Source organism: Petaurus breviceps, unplaced genomic scaffold, assembly GCF_028583685.1.
Source record: "Petaurus breviceps papuanus isolate PSGF00001 unplaced genomic scaffold, PetGlider_PUasm1.0 38, whole genome shotgun sequence".
Taxonomy (NCBI): Eukaryota; Metazoa; Chordata; class Mammalia; order Diprotodontia; family Petauridae; genus Petaurus; species Petaurus breviceps.
The window spans coordinates 41,177,120-41,194,253 of NW_027186304.1; the positions used below are offsets into that span (position 1 = coordinate 41,177,120).

At 40.9% G+C, this 17,134-nt stretch overlaps 1 protein-coding gene and 1 long non-coding RNA gene across 2 annotated transcripts in view; both read left to right on the plus strand.

The window, feature by feature from the left end:
- Positions 1 to 8,783: 8,783 nt before the first annotated feature.
- Positions 8,784 to 17,134, plus strand: part of LOC138170473 (uncharacterized) — a 191,091-nt gene continuing 182,740 nt past the window's right edge. Inside the window, exon 1 of the long non-coding RNA XR_011170632.1 lies at positions 8,784 to 8,977. This is a non-coding gene — a long non-coding RNA (uncharacterized lncRNA). The remainder of the gene's footprint in view (positions 8,978 to 17,134) is intronic.
- Positions 9,153 to 17,134, plus strand: part of TAF4B (TATA-box binding protein associated factor 4b) — a 190,722-nt gene continuing 182,740 nt past the window's right edge. Inside the window, exon 1 of the mRNA XM_069099834.1 lies at positions 9,153 to 9,828. Coding sequence (XP_068955935.1) covers positions 9,375 to 9,828 — 454 coding nt within the window. The 5' untranslated portion in view covers positions 9,153 to 9,374. The remainder of the gene's footprint in view (positions 9,829 to 17,134) is intronic.

A 17,134-nucleotide genomic window follows, 5' to 3' on the forward strand; every position in this document is an offset into this window, starting at 1 on the left:
TTGGATGCAGCTTGGAGCACGGCGTGCGTTTCACCGGGGCAGGGGGGGACAGTGCATACAGAGGGTACCGTAATGTAGTGTGTAGCGCAGGGGATCACCTTCACTACAGTAGCAATCTCAATAGGGCTTATTTTCGGGGGAGGGCTTATTTTAGAGGAACCTTACACAGTAAGGGGAGGGCTTATTTTCGGGATAGGTCTTATTATCGGGGAAACACAGTAGCTGCATTGGCTTTTTTTGAGAAAACACATTTTATTTTTCTATAATCAAAGTGTCCAAATTTTTTCTTGTGATCTTCTAGCTCTTGGTTTGTCATAAACTCTTTCCCTAACCATAGATCTTAGAAATAATATCTTCGGGACAGCTAGGTGTGCAGTGAGTAAGAGCACTGGCCCTGGAGTCGGGAGGACCTGGGATCAGTTCCAGCCTCAGATACTTAATATCCACACAAAAAATACTGGCTGTGTAACCTTGGGCAAGTTACTTAACCCCAATTTCTTAAAAAAAAAAAAAAAGAAAGAATATCTTCCTTTACCATTTAATTAATTTGTGATGTCTCCTTTTATGTCATAGGCTCATTTGGAGCTTATCTTGGTAGATAGAGTGAGATGGTTTATACCTAGTTTCTGGTAGACTGCTTTCCACTTTTCTCAATAGTTTTGTTGAATATTGATTTCTTACCCCAGTAGCAGATATTTGTTTTTATCAAAAATTAGGCTACTGTGCTCTTGTTTAAGATCATGATTGCTCTCCCTTTCCCTATAACCTTTTTTATTTCCACTGAAACATTATTATGGGGTGGGTTTTTTTTTTTTTGGCTTGATTTTGCTTAAGGATATCTACCCTCCACCTTCTACTTAGAGTTTATTTTGCTTTGGACTAATTCCTCCCTTAATCTACTTTCCCTCTTATTCACTCTTATCCTTTCTCTTCTCCCTCCTATTTCCCTGTTGAGTAGAATATATTTCTATAACCAACTTTTTATGTTTGTGTATGTGTGTGTATGTATATATGTATTTTTTGAACAATTCAGATGAGAATGAGGTTCAAGTGTTGTCTGATAAAAGATCTTAAATGAACAGAGATCTAGATCCTCCATAACTTCTTATTTGAAAGCCTAAAGTGGAAAAAAGAAAAAGAGACAATAAACCCCTAGAAATAGGAACCAGAGAGAAAAGAAAGAAGGAAGAAAGGAGCTATCTGCCTGTTCCATCTTCTTGTGCACCCCACTTATGTGAGATAATTTCCACCTATCCTTTCTTTATTTTCCCACTACCCTAGTCTACCCTAGCATATTCCTTTTCTCTTCCCTTTCTGTTTTTATTTTGAGATCAGCAAAACATTACAAAACTACCTCAGGCCCTCTGTCTTATTAGACTGCCTCTATGACTCCTGATGTTGATAAAGTTCTAAAGGAACACATATTTCACATTTCCATTTTACAATGCAAGCAGTTTACCCTTGTTTAGTCCCTCCCTCATGTTTTTGTCTTTCTTTTGACAACTGTGTCTATATTTCAGAGTTTTTCTGTAAAATTTTGGTCTTTTCATCAAAAATGTTTTGAAGTCCTTTCCTTAAAGTCCTATCACCAAAGAGTGATAGAATGATCTCACCAAAAGAATTCTGCTCTTAGCAGTCTCTAGGCTTGTAGGCACTGTGAATCAAGGGACACAGTGATGAGAGCCAGCTTCCCGACACATCTGTGACTCTAGGAAGATCTCTAGTTCAGCGTTCAAAAGTTTATGCTTTCCTCTCTCTAAATCATTCCCTCAAGTGTCCTCCAAAAATCTGAAGTTGTCTCCTTTACTTTTGCCATACACACGTCAGAGGTCTTTTGGCCAAGCAGGAATTTCAGCCGTTTATACAGTTTAGTACAGCTTTCAGCATGCAGTGTTACAGGAACTGCTTGGGTTGTATGGCTTGAGGTGTTATACTGTTTTCCATTTTCATTATTTATTTGTCTCTTCCTATGGTTTTCTTTTAAAATAAGTTATCATCTTTAAAATCCCATTAGTTAATTTAGTTTATTTTTTGTTTATGTTTACCTTACTTTTAGAGATACTTCAACTTACATTTCTGAAGAGAATTTGTTCACTGAATAAGGAATAAAATGTTAATTATTTAATTAACATTACAGAATGTCTTGTGTCAGATTTTTTTCTTTGGTTTACCCATTCATTACTTGTTGGACATATTTATTTGCATCTCTCTTCTTCCCTTTCTTCTTCCTTCCTTCCTTCCTTCCTTCCTTCCTTCCTTCCTCTCTCTGGTTCCTGTTTCTAAGGGCTTATTGTCTCTTTTTCTTTTTTCTATTTTAAAAAATGTTTTAGATAAGGAGCTGTGGAGGATCTAGGTCTCAGTTCATTTAAGATCTTTTATCTCCTTTTTACCTCCCCATTATTGCAGTATTGAGATGGACAGGCGCTGGGATAGCCTGGCCTATAATATCCTGCTCTATCCTGGTAAAAGGTAGAGATAAGTCAAAGTAGTTCCCTCAGAGTACTGTGGTCTAATTTTTATGTTGCCACTCTTGAAGGCCTCTGCCTCTGGATCTTAGAATTAAAGTCCTCCTGTGGTATGGCCTATTGAATTCTCATTCACTTTTCAGTCCCCTGGTGATATTGTCTCTCTGTTCCATTTATCTTACTTTCTTTCAGGAGTGGTGGTAGTAGCACCAGGGGTCCTGTCAGAGGCTTCTTAGGTAGGAACTATAGCAGTTTAATATACTCCCCTTTAGATTACTATGCATCTCCCAAATCTACTCTTTGAATTGGTACTGCTCCAATTTGGCAAGTAGCTGTTAGTGGCATAGATCCTTGAGGAGGGTCAAATAAATTATTTATGCTGTGTTGGGTCCTTGTAGTAGATGAAGATTAGCCATTAAAGATAAGTCACTACCTCCCCAGTCCAGCAGGACTTTAATAACAACAACAGCAACAACATCCATATAAGGGTTTACTATGTGTCTGGCATTGTGCTATATGCTTTGCAATTCCTATCTCATTTACCCTCACAACAACCCTAGGAGATAAGTGCTATTATTAACCTCATTTTATAGATAAGGAAACTGTGGCAAACCGAAGTTGAGCTACCTTCTTAGGATGGTTGAGTGTTAGAAGCTGGATTTGAATTTGGGTCTCCCTGACTCCAGGCCTAGCACTCTATCTACTGTATGAACCTCTGAAAAGTTTCAGAGGCATTACACAAACCTAAAGTTAAAGCTATGTACTTCTACAATGAATAACATTTCTAGAAGTTTGTCTTCCAATTATCCTTTCATGAAAAGAGTATATGGCCTTCAGAGTCCAAACGGGTGACTATCACTGTCTTTTCCAGCTGAGACAGCAGGTTGAATACCAAGGACTGCCTTTTGCCTTACTTTGTATCATTAGCACTTAGCATAGGACCTAGGACATAATAGGTGTTTAATAAATGCTCATTGACTGACTGACTGACTAATGGTCCTACCTAGGAATGGTCTTCATCATTGTGCCATTCAGTCACATTGGAATTGTATATCTTCACTCTTCCCAGACAAATACTGGAACTCTGGTTCCATAAGAATAAAGGCATGATCCAATAAGAATTTCAGGAATGCTAAGGTTCAGAACAAGCTGAGTTCAGGAATGAATGTTAGTGTAGCAGTGGCAGACTGGAAGTCCAGGAGGAGAGGTAGAGCTGGAAGTGTCCCAAAGACATAATGCTCAGATAAGAAATTGGAGCCTTGCTCCTCATTCTTTCTGGCTCACATTTTCTTTAGCAGGTAGCTAGAGCACATGCCCAACTCCACAAGAAGAGCTCCAGTTCATCTCTAATACAGTAAGAATAGCAAAAGTATCTTTCTATTTTTAAATTATGTTTCAGATAAAAGGAAGATCCAATAAGGGACATGACCATTTCCTGGTGTATTTGGGATGATGCCAATGAAGAGAAGACAAACTATTTCACTTCTGTTTTCTCCATCAAAAAGGATGGTGCTGGGCTGGAAGGATAGAAAGAATATAGCTAATAGAAGTATTATTCCCAAGAGAAATAAGGAGATGGAGAGACATCATTGTGATGTTTTAAAATGTGTACTTATGACTTGACCGAGGGCATAGGTAGCATGGTTGTCAGATTTGCACATGACAAATATGGAGGGATATCCATCTCATTGGGATGACTGAATTCAGATTTATAAAGGATAGACTGAGTCCAAAAAGATGAAATTTAATAGGGATAAATGCAAAGTCCAATGTTTAGAATTAAATATAATCCATGAAGCAAGAAGGACAGCAAGGAGATCAAATCAATCAATACTTATAGAAATTAATTAGACTGGAAGGTCAAATACTGAAGGTGAAGCTTAAATACTTTGGCCATATAATAAGAAGATAGGACTCATTTGAAAAGACCCTGATGTTGGGAAAGGTGGAAGGCAAAAGGAAAAGGGAATGGCAGAGGATGAGATGGATAGTGCCATGGGCACAACAAACATGAACTTGAACAGACTTTGAGAGATAGTGAAAGATAGAATGGCCTAGTGTGCTATGGTCCATAGGGTCATGAAGAGTCAGGAACAACTAATCCATGGCCCAGAACCCCAGTTTTGGGTTTACATAGACCAATTTCAGTCTTAAGGGGCTTCTCACTTCTGATTTGTGTCCTCACCCAATGTTTCCTTCCAAGGAATATCATTTTCTCCCCACCCAATGTCTTCCTCAAGATAATTAGAATGTATCTTATATCTAGATCTCTATGGAAAAGGGGGCCCCAAATCCCATACAAATACTTAGGCTAACAACACAATAAATAAAGGGCAGACTATTTCCCTCAGCAGAAAACAAGAAACACAAAGGACTCAGCTATTTTTGATTAAGGTAACTCTTTTTCCTCTCTAATGAATGGTGCCACTGACTGTCATCTTGACACTGAATTTTGGAGGAGTGAGGCTGATGACTGCACAGCCATGCCTCACTTAAATCCAGTTCATTTATAAGTCAAGACATCATCCTCCTGATGTCTTTGGTCCTCTTTGAGAAATAAGGACAAACAAAAGTGAACTCTGCTTTCTCTCAGGGACCTGTATAGGTCTCTAGATTTATAATGCTTCTTGGTATCTGAGGCATCCCTAGGGGGGAAAACATTTGGGAATTGATAGTCACACCTCTCCCTCCACTGAGCCCATTTCCCCTTGGGTATCAGAAGAGGTCTCTAGACTCATAGTATTACTCTAGGTTTAATGTTCCCTTGAAAGGGTAAAGTTGGTGAGACTGCTTATTAATCAACCACTTTCTTGACTTTCCTTGGACCTAATATATAACTTATAGTAGTGGAAGCTAGGTGGCCATGGATAGAGTGCCTGGTTTAGAGGCAGGAAGACTCATCTTCCTGAGATCAAATCTGGCCTCAGACACTTACTAGCTGTGTGACCCTGGGCAAGTCACTTAACCCTGTATCCCTCAGCTCCTCATCTGTAAAATGAGCTGGAGAAAGAAATGGGAAACTATTCCAGCATCTTTTTCAAGAAAACCTCAAATGGGGTCACAGAGTTGGATATGACTGAAAAATGACTGAACAACAACATCTCAATTAATCCTAGGATTTACACATGCATGCTCTCATCAAGCATGCCCTCAATCTGTGTGTAAATTATTCTCATTAAAAGGCATACAGATAGGAAAATAGGCATATGGGTTGATCTTCTTGGTTCTTGGTCTTATTTTGGTAATATTAGGTCTGAGATTTTTCCCTCCCTGATTTTGGTATCCTTCCCTCCAAATACTTTGAGAATTGATCCTTTATTACCCTCAAATTGTGTTTTCCTCCAATACAGAGCTCCTATAAGATATTTTTTGTCTAATCCAAGGGTGAGGAACCTGGGGCCTTGAGGCCACATATGGCCTTCTAGGTCCTTGGGCTCAGCCTTTTGACTGAGTCCAAGTTTTACAGAACAAATCCTTTTATTAAGGAGATTTGTTCTGTTAAATTTGGATTCAATCAAAGGGCTGCACTTGAGAGGGCCATGTGTGGCCTACCCCAGGTTCCCCACCCCTGGCCTAATCTAACTGCATTCCCCATCCTTATTTTCTTCAGTGACAATTTTTACTTCTTCTATAAGCATATTTAGTACTTTAATGTTAAAGTACCAAATGTGGCAGTGCTACTGTCCTTGACAGGAAAAAGAATTTGCTACAAAAAAATCTTTGCAAATCTTTTCCCTTTTTCAATCTATTTGTTGTTTTCTTTCTATTTTATCATTAAATGCCCTTAGAATGACTTTGGTTAGTTGAATTTTTTTTTTTACCAGGCTTTCTTTAAATTGCTTTTTTTCCCTTCACTAATTCTCATCATTTAATTATGTAGAATTGCTTATAATCTTCTATCATTTATCTCTTTGAGATTTTACAAATAAGCATACATTCTAAACCAGTTTGTCTTTGACTACCATATCTTTTCTCTCAGCAAATAATTCAAGTGTTTGTTTATCGAGTTGCTATTTGGGCACTTTTGGTCTCCTCATTAAGGCAAATTATTTACGTGAGTTTGAATTTTGTATGAAATTATTTTAATCTATGTCCAAGTGTTTTCTGCATCAATTTCCTTTTTTTTTTTAAAAAGCATCAATATATTCTTTAAGCTGGTGAGATAAGATTAATTGCAAGCCATATCTTTTTCTCACTTCATTCTTTTTCTAGCTTTGCTAAAAATGTACAAAAATTCTTGGACCAAGGGAAAAGGAAGAATTCCTGGAAAATTTTAAGTACCTGGACCAAGATTCCTGGAGAAAGAGGAGTTTCTTCACAACATCGACTTTCTGGATCAAAACAGAGAAGTTCAAGGACCAAGTAGTAGCTGGAGCCAAAGATAAACAGGAGGCAGAGACATGTAGAGGAATAAAGCAGGACCTTGTCTTTCATTCTTACTATGAGTTATTGTTTTTGTTGCTCAGTTGTTTCAGTTGAAGCCCACTTTTTGGACCATATTTGGGGTTTTCTTGGCAGAGATACTGGAGCAGTTTGCCATTTCCCTCTCTAGCTCATTTAAGATTCTATGCATTGTTGTCACTTAGTTACTGTTGATTGAGATGAAAGTTCTTATTTAATAAATGTTCATAAAACTAGCCCAGTTGTATATGATCTGTGTAAGACCTTGGACAAGTAAGTCAACACCACCTTCTGCCTCAGTTTCCTCACCTCTAAAATGAAGTTTACACAGGTTCACATAGCTGGTATAGGACAGATTTGAGACCCTGGACAAGTTACTTAACCCTGTTTGCCTCAGTTTCATCATCCCTAAAATGAACTAGAGAAGGAAATGACAAAGCACTCCAGTATATTTCCCAAGAAAACCCATAGTGGGATCATGAAAAAGTCTGATTAAGACTGAACAGCAACAATAACAACAAAAGCTTAAAGGTTATATAAATACAAGTGTAGCAACACTGTGTAGTGGAAAGAATGGGTCACATTTGACCCACATCAAATTCAGGAAAATGAAGATGGAACATGGCCAAGGGCCCTTTTCATCTTTCTAAGTCTTACTTCCTTTCCTGTACGGGAGGATAGGATGACATTGGTGGTCTTGTCATTCCTTTCTACTCCACCTGTTTCACTATCTGTTCTTCATGCCTAGAATCCTCTCCCCACCTCTTTCTGCCTTTTGGCTAAAATCCAGCCTTCTATAAGGTAGCTTTCTGCAACTGCTTTCCCTATGAGATTGGTTCCAATGTAAGTTGTATGTATCTTTTTTTTGTACGTAGTTGTTTGCATATTGTTTACCTCATTAAATTGTGAGCTCCTGGACAACTGAGTGTTTTTTGTTTTTCTTTGTAGCTCTAGGTCTTGAAGGAGTGCCTGGCATTTAGTAGATAATTAATGTTTATTGATTGATTGATCTTTTAGAGAAAAGACATTTCCATTGGCTTCTAGGTAAGAGAACAAAGATAGCCAGCCCTGTCGCATAAACACTTAATAAATGACTTGACTATGTCAAACTCTCTGAACTTGTTTTTTTCAAGTGCCAAAAGGAGATACAAGCGCTACATCACAGAAAAGTGCTTTGAAAAATCTTAATAGTGTTAAATAGATGCATGTTGTTATTACAAAGTGAGAGGGAGAATGCATACTTTTGAATGCAAGAATCATGGTGTCTCTAAACTTCTAAACAGATTGAGATGGGTCCCAATGAACATGATGAAAATTAATGAAGATGAATGACAAGTCCTTCATTTCCGTTAAAAAAAAATCTACTCTGCAACTAATAGGATGGAGTAAAGGGAGAGGTTTAGTTTAGCAGCAGTACACATGATTAAGGACATAGATGTATGGTTTAACTTAAATCCAACGCGTGGATGATCAAATAGCTAATTGAGTTTCCGTGTTCCAGAAAAAAAATGCTAATACATTTCTTTTTTCTTTTTTCAACTGCATTGCAAAGGTCAGAGACTTTTCAGGCTGGAAGAAAACCCACGAGATAAAGTGGTGAAAGTCTGGTTTGGATGGGGACCCAAGGTTGGGACAAGTCTAGTCCTACTTCTCAAATAACACATGAGACAGATATGTCCTCGGCCTTTCCCTTCTTGAAGGGATGCACGCAGGACAGGTCTCCTCACCCGTTTCCCTCGTGGGTGCCCGGCAACTCGACCCCTCCCCCCTACTACCCCCTCCCCCCCAATTTTAGATTGGAGAACGCCCTTTCGAATCGTCCCCTGTGACGTCACAATCCCGATTGTTCTTCAGGGCCAATCACCGATCCCGATTTTCAGGGAAACCCAGGAGGAGGTGGGGGTGGTGCCTAGAGCGCGTGCGCGCGTCCTTCGCGTGGCTATATAAACATGGCCGGCGCAGTCGCGAGCTGCTGCCGCTCGGCTGTTAAATAGGAGGTTTGCGTTTAAGTCGGGGGTTTCTCGGTCTTTTTCTTTTTCTTCTTAGATTTTCACCTTGGCTTTTCTCCTCCCTCCACCCCCGCCCCCTTGTGTATCTTTCCTTTTGTGTGCGTGCGTGTGTCAGTCAGCGGTGGGGGCGGCTGTGACCGGGCGGCGGGACCCCCGCGGCCAGTGCCCAAGTTTGGGCCCAGGGAGAGCCGGGGAGCGAGTGCCGCAGCATGAGCTGGTGCGGCGGGGCGGGCTCGGGAGCTTGCTGAGGCGCCGGGCCGGCCGGCGGCAGGCTGGGAGCAGCCCCACGTGGGAGCGCCGGGGCGAGGGCGGCGGGAGCATGGGCTTCCTGCCGGCGTGTCCGCCGCGGCGCTGAGCGGCCCCCGGGCTGGGGCTCCTTCGTCACGCCGGCCCCTGACTTCTCTGCAGCGGACCCGGGAACTCTGGCTCGCTATGCTGTGGAGCTCGCCCAGTTCTGGAGCCGGGAACCCTTCGCGAAGCCTCTGCCGTCCTCTCCCCCATGAGCAGCAGCCCCTTGGCTGCCGCAGCAGCTGCAGCTGCCTCGGTCGGGGGGATGCCCACCGGCCTCTCTGAACAAGGTGCCGCCGCCTCCGCTTCCTCTCCGGCTTGCCTCTGCGTCCCCGGGACGGTGACCATGGCCCCCGCACTTTTGACCAACGGGAGTGTCCGGAGCCACCTCCCCCCGGGCGCCAGCAGCGCGCTCCCTTCACCGCTGAGGAGCACCCCGGGGCCCCTGAACACGAAGGCCCCCATAAGTCTCAGCCTGGTGACCGCAGCGTCCCAGCCGCTGGTGAAGACGGCCCCCCTGGGGGCCCTGGTGACCAAACTGGCCACTGTCAATACCGTTCCCAAGACCGACTGTGGTCCCAGGCTGCCCGCTCCCCAAATTGTGGCCGCGAAAGCCCCCAACACAACTACGATCCAGTTGCCTGCCAATTTCCAGCTCTCGCCTGGTAAGTTTTAAACTTTTTTTTAACCCCCCTCCCCCCGGCTATAATTGCGTTGGTCGCATCTGAGATGACCTAGGAAAGGTTATATAGATGGGGCCCTTCCTGCCTCCGCTCTTCCTTTTACATATTTAAAGTGTGTGTCAGAAACCTACCCGGGTCCACTCCTAAAGGACCTGACTCAGTCTGAGTTTGCAGTCATCTCACTGGAAACAAGATGGCATAACTTGAGTAGCATTACACATTTGAAAGAGCGTTTTTTCTTTTATTTTTGAGTCATTGCTCAGTTTTTTTTTTTCTTGCCATCATTCTGGAAGAAGATATTTTCACCCAAGTGACTCAGTGGAAGCTGGAGCAGTTTTGGCAGCTAGGCCTTAGCGATTTCTGGGAGATGGGTGTAGTACTTGGTATATATAAGCCTTTTCAGATTCCTTTGGAGAAGTGATCGGGTCCTTTCACTAGTGTGCCTCAGAAAAGGGCATTCTAAAAGGTTCTTATCTGTAATGGGTGGGAGAGAAGGGTGGATTTTCCAAGATATTGTTTCAGATTGTTTTCCAAGTTCTTGTCCTTTACAGTGTTGCTTTCTGCACGTAGGCTGTGTTTTGACAGCTAATTTATGGTAGCTATGTTTCTGTCACACAAAGCATAAATGACCTAGTTGATAAATAGAACCAAAGGTCTAGAATTTTAAAAAAGTAGTTTGAAAACACTCCAGATGTGGTTAAGGCATGCCTTTTTGTCTTATTCATCATACTTTCAGAATCAATTTTTACCTGCATTTGAAAATGCCACTTTGTATTTATGTGAAATCTTCTTACCTTTCATAGGATTTCAAGACTGGGGCAGGCATGACCTCATAGATGTTCTTATCCCTACTGGTTAGGTAGGAAACCGCTGCTAGCTATTTACTGGTTGGGAAAAACTGGAGGTGGAATTCTGGATAGGATGGTTCAGATGTCTTAATTCACTGCCTGCTTTAGCCTTTGCCTTAAAGGTTTGTAAACCTTTAGGGCTTATGGTGAGCTTTCTAGTCATTATCTAGTCTGATTCTCTCTGCCACTCTTAGGAAGATAATACTGGTATTCCTATTTTTCCTCTTTTTTTTTGCTTTGGGGGGGCAGGGCAGTTGGGGTTAAATGACTTGCCCAAGGTCTCTCGGCTAGTAAGTGTTAAGTGTCTGAGACTGGATTTGAACTCAGGTCCTCCTGACTCCAAGACCGCTGCTCTGCTCACTGCATTATCTAGTCACCCCATTCCTATTTTTCAGATGCAGTAACCTGGACTCCACAGTTAAGTGACTTGCCCAGAGGTAGAATTGAAAACTATTTGGTGGAATGAGAGTTCTATGAATGAGAATCTAGTAGAATGAGAATTTGGTAGAATGAGAGTCTAGTTTTTTTTTTTGCCTCTGGAGATATCGTAGCTAGTGGATTGATTATTGTCTTGGAAGCCTGAAAAACCTGGGTTCAAGTTCTGCCTCTGACTTGTATTTTGTGACCTTCTGAAAACAAATTGGCTTAACCTCACTTTGTTCTCTTGAGAACTCTGATAGGACTAAATTGCAGAGAAGTTCTGTATTGAATCAGTATAGGAAGTTTCTGGTTTTGATGAAATTCCTATCCATCCCTGTTTCCCCAGCACCAGATTGATGAATTTTGTTAATAAGAATATGCCTGTAACAACTATTTAATATTAGTTGAGTAAATTTTACTTTTTTTTCTTTGGCTGAAATAATTTTTGTGGAATTTAAATGAACCACAAATGAATAACTTTTACCTGTCAACTTAGTAAAATGATAATTGGAGTAATTGAAGAGTTCTGTACAACAATGATGATAAAGGAAGATGAGCAGTTGATTCAGATTGATGCAGTATCCCTTGTTAAACATGATTGGCATTGTATATTGGTTCTGATATCCATGGGACTATTCCTTCCCATTAAAAAAAAGAATCATGACTGTATCAGACTTATTTTTATGGTTGTCTATCTACCCTGTTTTCTCCCCTAAACTTTAATTTCATTGAATAGATATTTAGTTCTACTCTGTGCCAGGTTCTCTGCTAGTACTGGGGATGCTAAGGCAAAAAACGAAGCAGTTCTTGTGCCTCGTGTAGCTTATGTTTCAAAGGGAGGCTGTTAGATGTGCACAGGTAATTTGAGCCCAGCACTAATGCTGTGGGGATCAAGAAGGGCTTTACATAGGAATTGGCACTTGAGCTGAATGAGCCATGAAGGAAGCAAAGGGTTCTAAGAGGAGTTGAGAAAGTACATTCTGGGCATGGGGGTTAGTTAGCTTATGCCAAAGGTGGACTGGAATAGAGTGGAGAGAGAATTTGATAATGATAATTATAGCTAGGATTTCTATAGTGCCTTAAGGTTTGCAAAATGCTGTACATACACAGTCTCAATTATAACAAACAACCCAGTGAAGTAGGTGCTATTATCTCTGTTTTTACTGAGGAGGAAACTGAGGCTCAGAGATGTTAAATTACTTTCTTAGGGTCACATGCCTGGTGAAATGTCTAGGCCAAGACTTGAACTGAATTCTTCCCGACTCTCAAGACATTGATCTCTCCATTAACACAGTCTAGCTGCCTAATAACATGAAATTTAATTAGGACAAAGTTGAAAATTCTTACACTTGAGTTCCATACATCAACTTCAAGTATAAAATGGGGGGAGAGGGAGGGAACGGGTCCAGGATTCAGGGATTCCAGTGGCCCAGCAGTCTCAGTATGAGTGAGTCAGCAGTGTAATATGGCACTCTGAAAAAAGCTTATGTGATGTTTGAGTAAGAGGTAATGTCCAGGACTAGGGAAGTCTTCATAAATCCATGTCAAGAGCATTGTGTTCAGTTCTAGCCATCATTTTAGGAACAACATTGATACAACTGGAAAGTATCCAGAGTCAGTCATTCAGTCTACAAACATTTATTAAGCTCCTATGTACAGTGTGCTAGATACTGTGCTACCCCCTGGGGATGCAAAGAAAGGTAAAAGACAGCTCCTGCTCTCAAGTAGGTGACCAAGATGTTGTAGGACCTGGAGATTATGCCCTGTGAGGCTCTATGCCATGAACTTGAGGTGTTTAGCTTGGAGAAGAGAAGGCTTAAAGGGGGATATGGTAGCTGTCTTCAAGTATCTTAAGGTTTGTCAGAGAGAAGGGATTAATTAGATTTGTCCTGCTTGGCTCCACAAGGCAAAAGTAAGAACAATGAGTGGAAGTTATAAAGAGGCACTTTTAGTTTGAGATAAGGAAAAACTTCCTCATTATTAGAGCTATCCAACAAGGGGTATGAACTGACTGTTATAGCTGGATTCTTGTTAAGGAGTGGGCTAGATTGCATGGTCTGAGGGAGGGTTCTGTCTAATCCTGAGTTTTTGTGGGTCTGTTATTCTGGGTCTATAGAGTTTGATTAATAGTTTGACAGGGATGTAGCATATATGAAGAGGAGTGAAATGAAATCTGAAAAAAATAGTTTGTAGTTAAGGGCTTTAAATGACAGATTTAGTATTAATTTTTATCTTTGTGACAATAGGGAATCACTGAATATCTTTGAGCAAGGGAAAAGGGAATGACATAGGTACATTGGTGCTTGAGGAAGATTATATTGGCAGCTGTATGAAGGATGGATTGGGGAAAGGAGATCACTGGAAGTAAGGAATTCAGTTGGGAGGGTGATTAGTCTAGGTGATGAAATGGTTGGAATTGAAACAGGGGAGTGACTGGATCCTAGAGATGTGGAGATAGAAATCACAAGATTTGGCAACAGGTGGCTATGGGAGAGTGGGAGAAAGGTGAGAATACAAGGATGACTGAAGTTGTGAACCTGAGTGATTAGAAATATGGTGCTGCCATTAACACTAGAAGGACCAGAATTAAGTGTACCTTGAAGGACCAAGCAGTATCAGTGGACACAGTGCACTTTTAAATAAATCTATGGCAAAGGAAACTGATAACAGGATTACATTTTATTTCAAAGTAAAATTTTTTATGTCAATTGATGCACCTCTTCTTTTTAACTGTATTAGGAAATTTGCTGGAGGAGCTGGTTTAGGAGAGTGAACAATGAGTTTTGTTTTGGACATTTTAAATTTGATATTTTGTTGAGAGAATCAGTTTGCAGTGTCTAGAAGGCATTTGGTAATGTTGAGACTAGAGTTCATGAAAGTGTTCAGGGCTACATGTATGGATTTAGGAGTCATGTATGTAGACATGATTTAACCCATGGTTGCTGATAAGATCAACAAGGGAGAGAGAGTATAAACAGAAAGAGAAAAGAGGCCCAGGACAGAGCACCAGGGAACATCCAACCAGAGGGATAGGAGATGGTGATCCAACAAAGGGAATGAGAAAGTACTATCTGACAGATAGAAGAACCCGAAGAGAATAGTGTCTTGGAAGAGAAGGGAGGACACTGTCCAAGTTAAGAGTTCTCAGAATCTATAATTAGGTCAAGGAGAATAAGGATTAATAAATAAGGGTTGATAAATGGATGTGAAGGAAGGAAGTAAAAGCCATTGGTTGATTTTTTTTTTTTTTGCAGTTAAAGGGAGAAGAAAATAAGGTAGACTTGAGAGAAAGTGTAGGGTTAAGGAGCCACTAAACAGGAACAGATTGAATATGAGAGGGAATTATTGATGGACAGTCTCCTAGACAAGATTGGAGTAAAAGTAGAAGCTTTGGTCAGGAGGGAAGGGACTCCTTGCCATTTCCTTAGAGAACATAGAAAAAGAGAAAGAAATAGAGAGGTGGTGGAGGGCCTTGATTTTTTTCCCCATGGGCAATGAAGACCAATTCAAAATACCATTTATTTTGCCAGGGGATGCCAGATCATTTGAATCAACTTCTCCACTTTTTTTTTTTTTAGTGATTTAAAATGCTTTATTAACTGCTGATTTACATCATTCGTTTCCGCCAGATTTTGAGTTACAAATTTTCTCCCCGTTTTCCCCCCACCCATCCCCCCAAAACAGCAGTCCCACAGGATATCCCCACCTCCGATCTGCTCTCTCCCATATTTCTCCCATATCCGTTTCGACTTTTCCATTGGATCTCTGTGCCTCAGTGCCTGTATATCTTATTTCTTAATTACATGTAAGATGGTATTAATAATAGTATATATATATATACATACACACACACATATATATATATATATTTGAATATTTGATTTTAAAACTTTCAATTCCAGATTCATTCCCTTCCCCCCCTGCCACCCACCCCCACTGGGAAGATAAGCAGTTCAGTATAGGTTGTACATGTGTGGCTAATGCAAAACAGTAACGTAGTAGATATATTGTAAAAGACTGACTATATTTCCCTCCCTCCTATCCCACCTCCCACTTGTTCTATTCTCTACTTTGATCCTGTCCCTTTTCAAAAGTGGGTGCTTCCAACTTCCCTCCCCCTCAGCTTCCCCTCCCTTCCATCATCCCCTCTCTCATCCCCTTCCCCCCCTATTCTCCTGGAGGGTGAGATCCCCTATTTAGTGTGTATTTCACTCCCTCCTCAAGCCAGATTCAATGGGAATAAGGTTGACCCCATTCCCTTTTGCCTTCCTATTCTTTCCCCTCCATTGTAACCATTTTCCCTTGCCTCTTCTGTATGAGATAGTTTGCCCCAATCTGTCTCTCCTCATCTCCTCTCATTATATTCCTCTCACCTCTTAATTTCACCTTTTAAGTATCATCCCTTCCTGTTAAATTGGTCCTGTGCCCTCTATCTATGTATACCTGTAAACATATATACACACATTCACATATGTATTCATATGCCCATATACCCTCACATATAGACATATATATATATATATATATATATATATGTATATTTCTAATCCCTTCAACTACTGAGGAAAGTTTCATAAAATACAATTATTTTTTTTTCCATGTAGAAATGTTAATAGTTTAACTTTGATAAGTTCCTTATGATTTCTTTTCCCTGTTTACCTTCTCATGCTTCTCTTGCTTCTTGTATCTGAATGTCAAATTTTCTGTTCAACTCTGGTTTTTTCAGCAAGAATGCTTGAAAGTCCTCTATTCCACTGAATGACCAAATTTTCCCCTGAAACATGATACTCAGTTTTGCTGGGTAGGTGACTCTTGGTTTTAGTCCCAGCTCCCTTGACCTCCGAATATCACATTCCAAGCCCTTCGATCCCTCAGTGTAGAAGCTTCCAGATCCTGGGTTATTCTGATTGTGTTTCCACAATATTCAAATTGTTTCTTCCTGGCTGCTTGTAATATTCTCTCCTTAATCTGGGAATTCCGGAATCTGGCTATAATATTCCTAGGAGCTTTCTTTTTGGGATCTTTTTCAGGAGGTGATCGGTGGATTCTTTCAACCTCTATTTTGCCCTCTGGTACTAAAACATCAGGGCAGTTTTCTTTGAGAACTTCCTGGAGGATGCTTTCTAGGTTCTTACTTTGGTCATGGCTTTCAGGTAGTCCAATAATTTTTAAGTTATCTCTCCTGGATCTATTTTCCAGGTCAGTGGTTTTTCCCATGAGATATTTCACATTGCCTTCTATTCTTTCATTTGTTTGGATCTGTTTAACAGCATCTTGATTTCTCATAAAGTCATTAGCTTCCATTTGCTCCAATCTAATTCTGAAGCAATGATTCTCCTCAGTGAGCTTTTGAGATTCTTTTTCCATCTGGCAAATTCGACTTTTTAAGGCATTCTTCTCCTCCTTGCCTTTTTGAGCCTCCTTTGCCATTTGAGTCAGTCTGTTTTTTAAGGTATTATTTTCTTCAGTCAGGCTGTTGACTCTCATTTCATAATTTTCTTGCATCGTTCTCATTTCTCTTCCCAATTTTTCCTCCACTTCTCTTATCTGCTTCTTAAGGTCCTCTATGGCCTGTAACCAACTTGTATTTTCCTTTGAAGCTTTTGGTGCAGGAGTTCTGACTTCACTGTTTTCCTCCTGTTCCATGCCTTGCTCCTTCTTATCCCCAAAATATGAGTGTAACATTGGAATCTTCTATCTGCTTTGCTTCTTTTGCCTACTCATTTTGCCACTCAATTATTTGACTTTTGGGTTTTTTGCCACAGTAGGTCTCTGCCACTAGACAGGGGAGTTTTCTTCCCAAACGCTGGGGTTTTCTCAGTTGCCGGAGGTATTAGATGGGTGCCCTCTCTGAGGTCTCCACACGCTCTGGCAAGCTGTACACACACCCCAGGACCTCCACCCTAGACTGCAATCCAGATCCAAGCAGGTTAAAGCAAGAGCGGTTACCCCTCAGACTGGTGCTTGGTCCCCCTACACTCTGCAGGCCAGGAGCTGAAGCCGTGGTGCTAGCTGGCTGT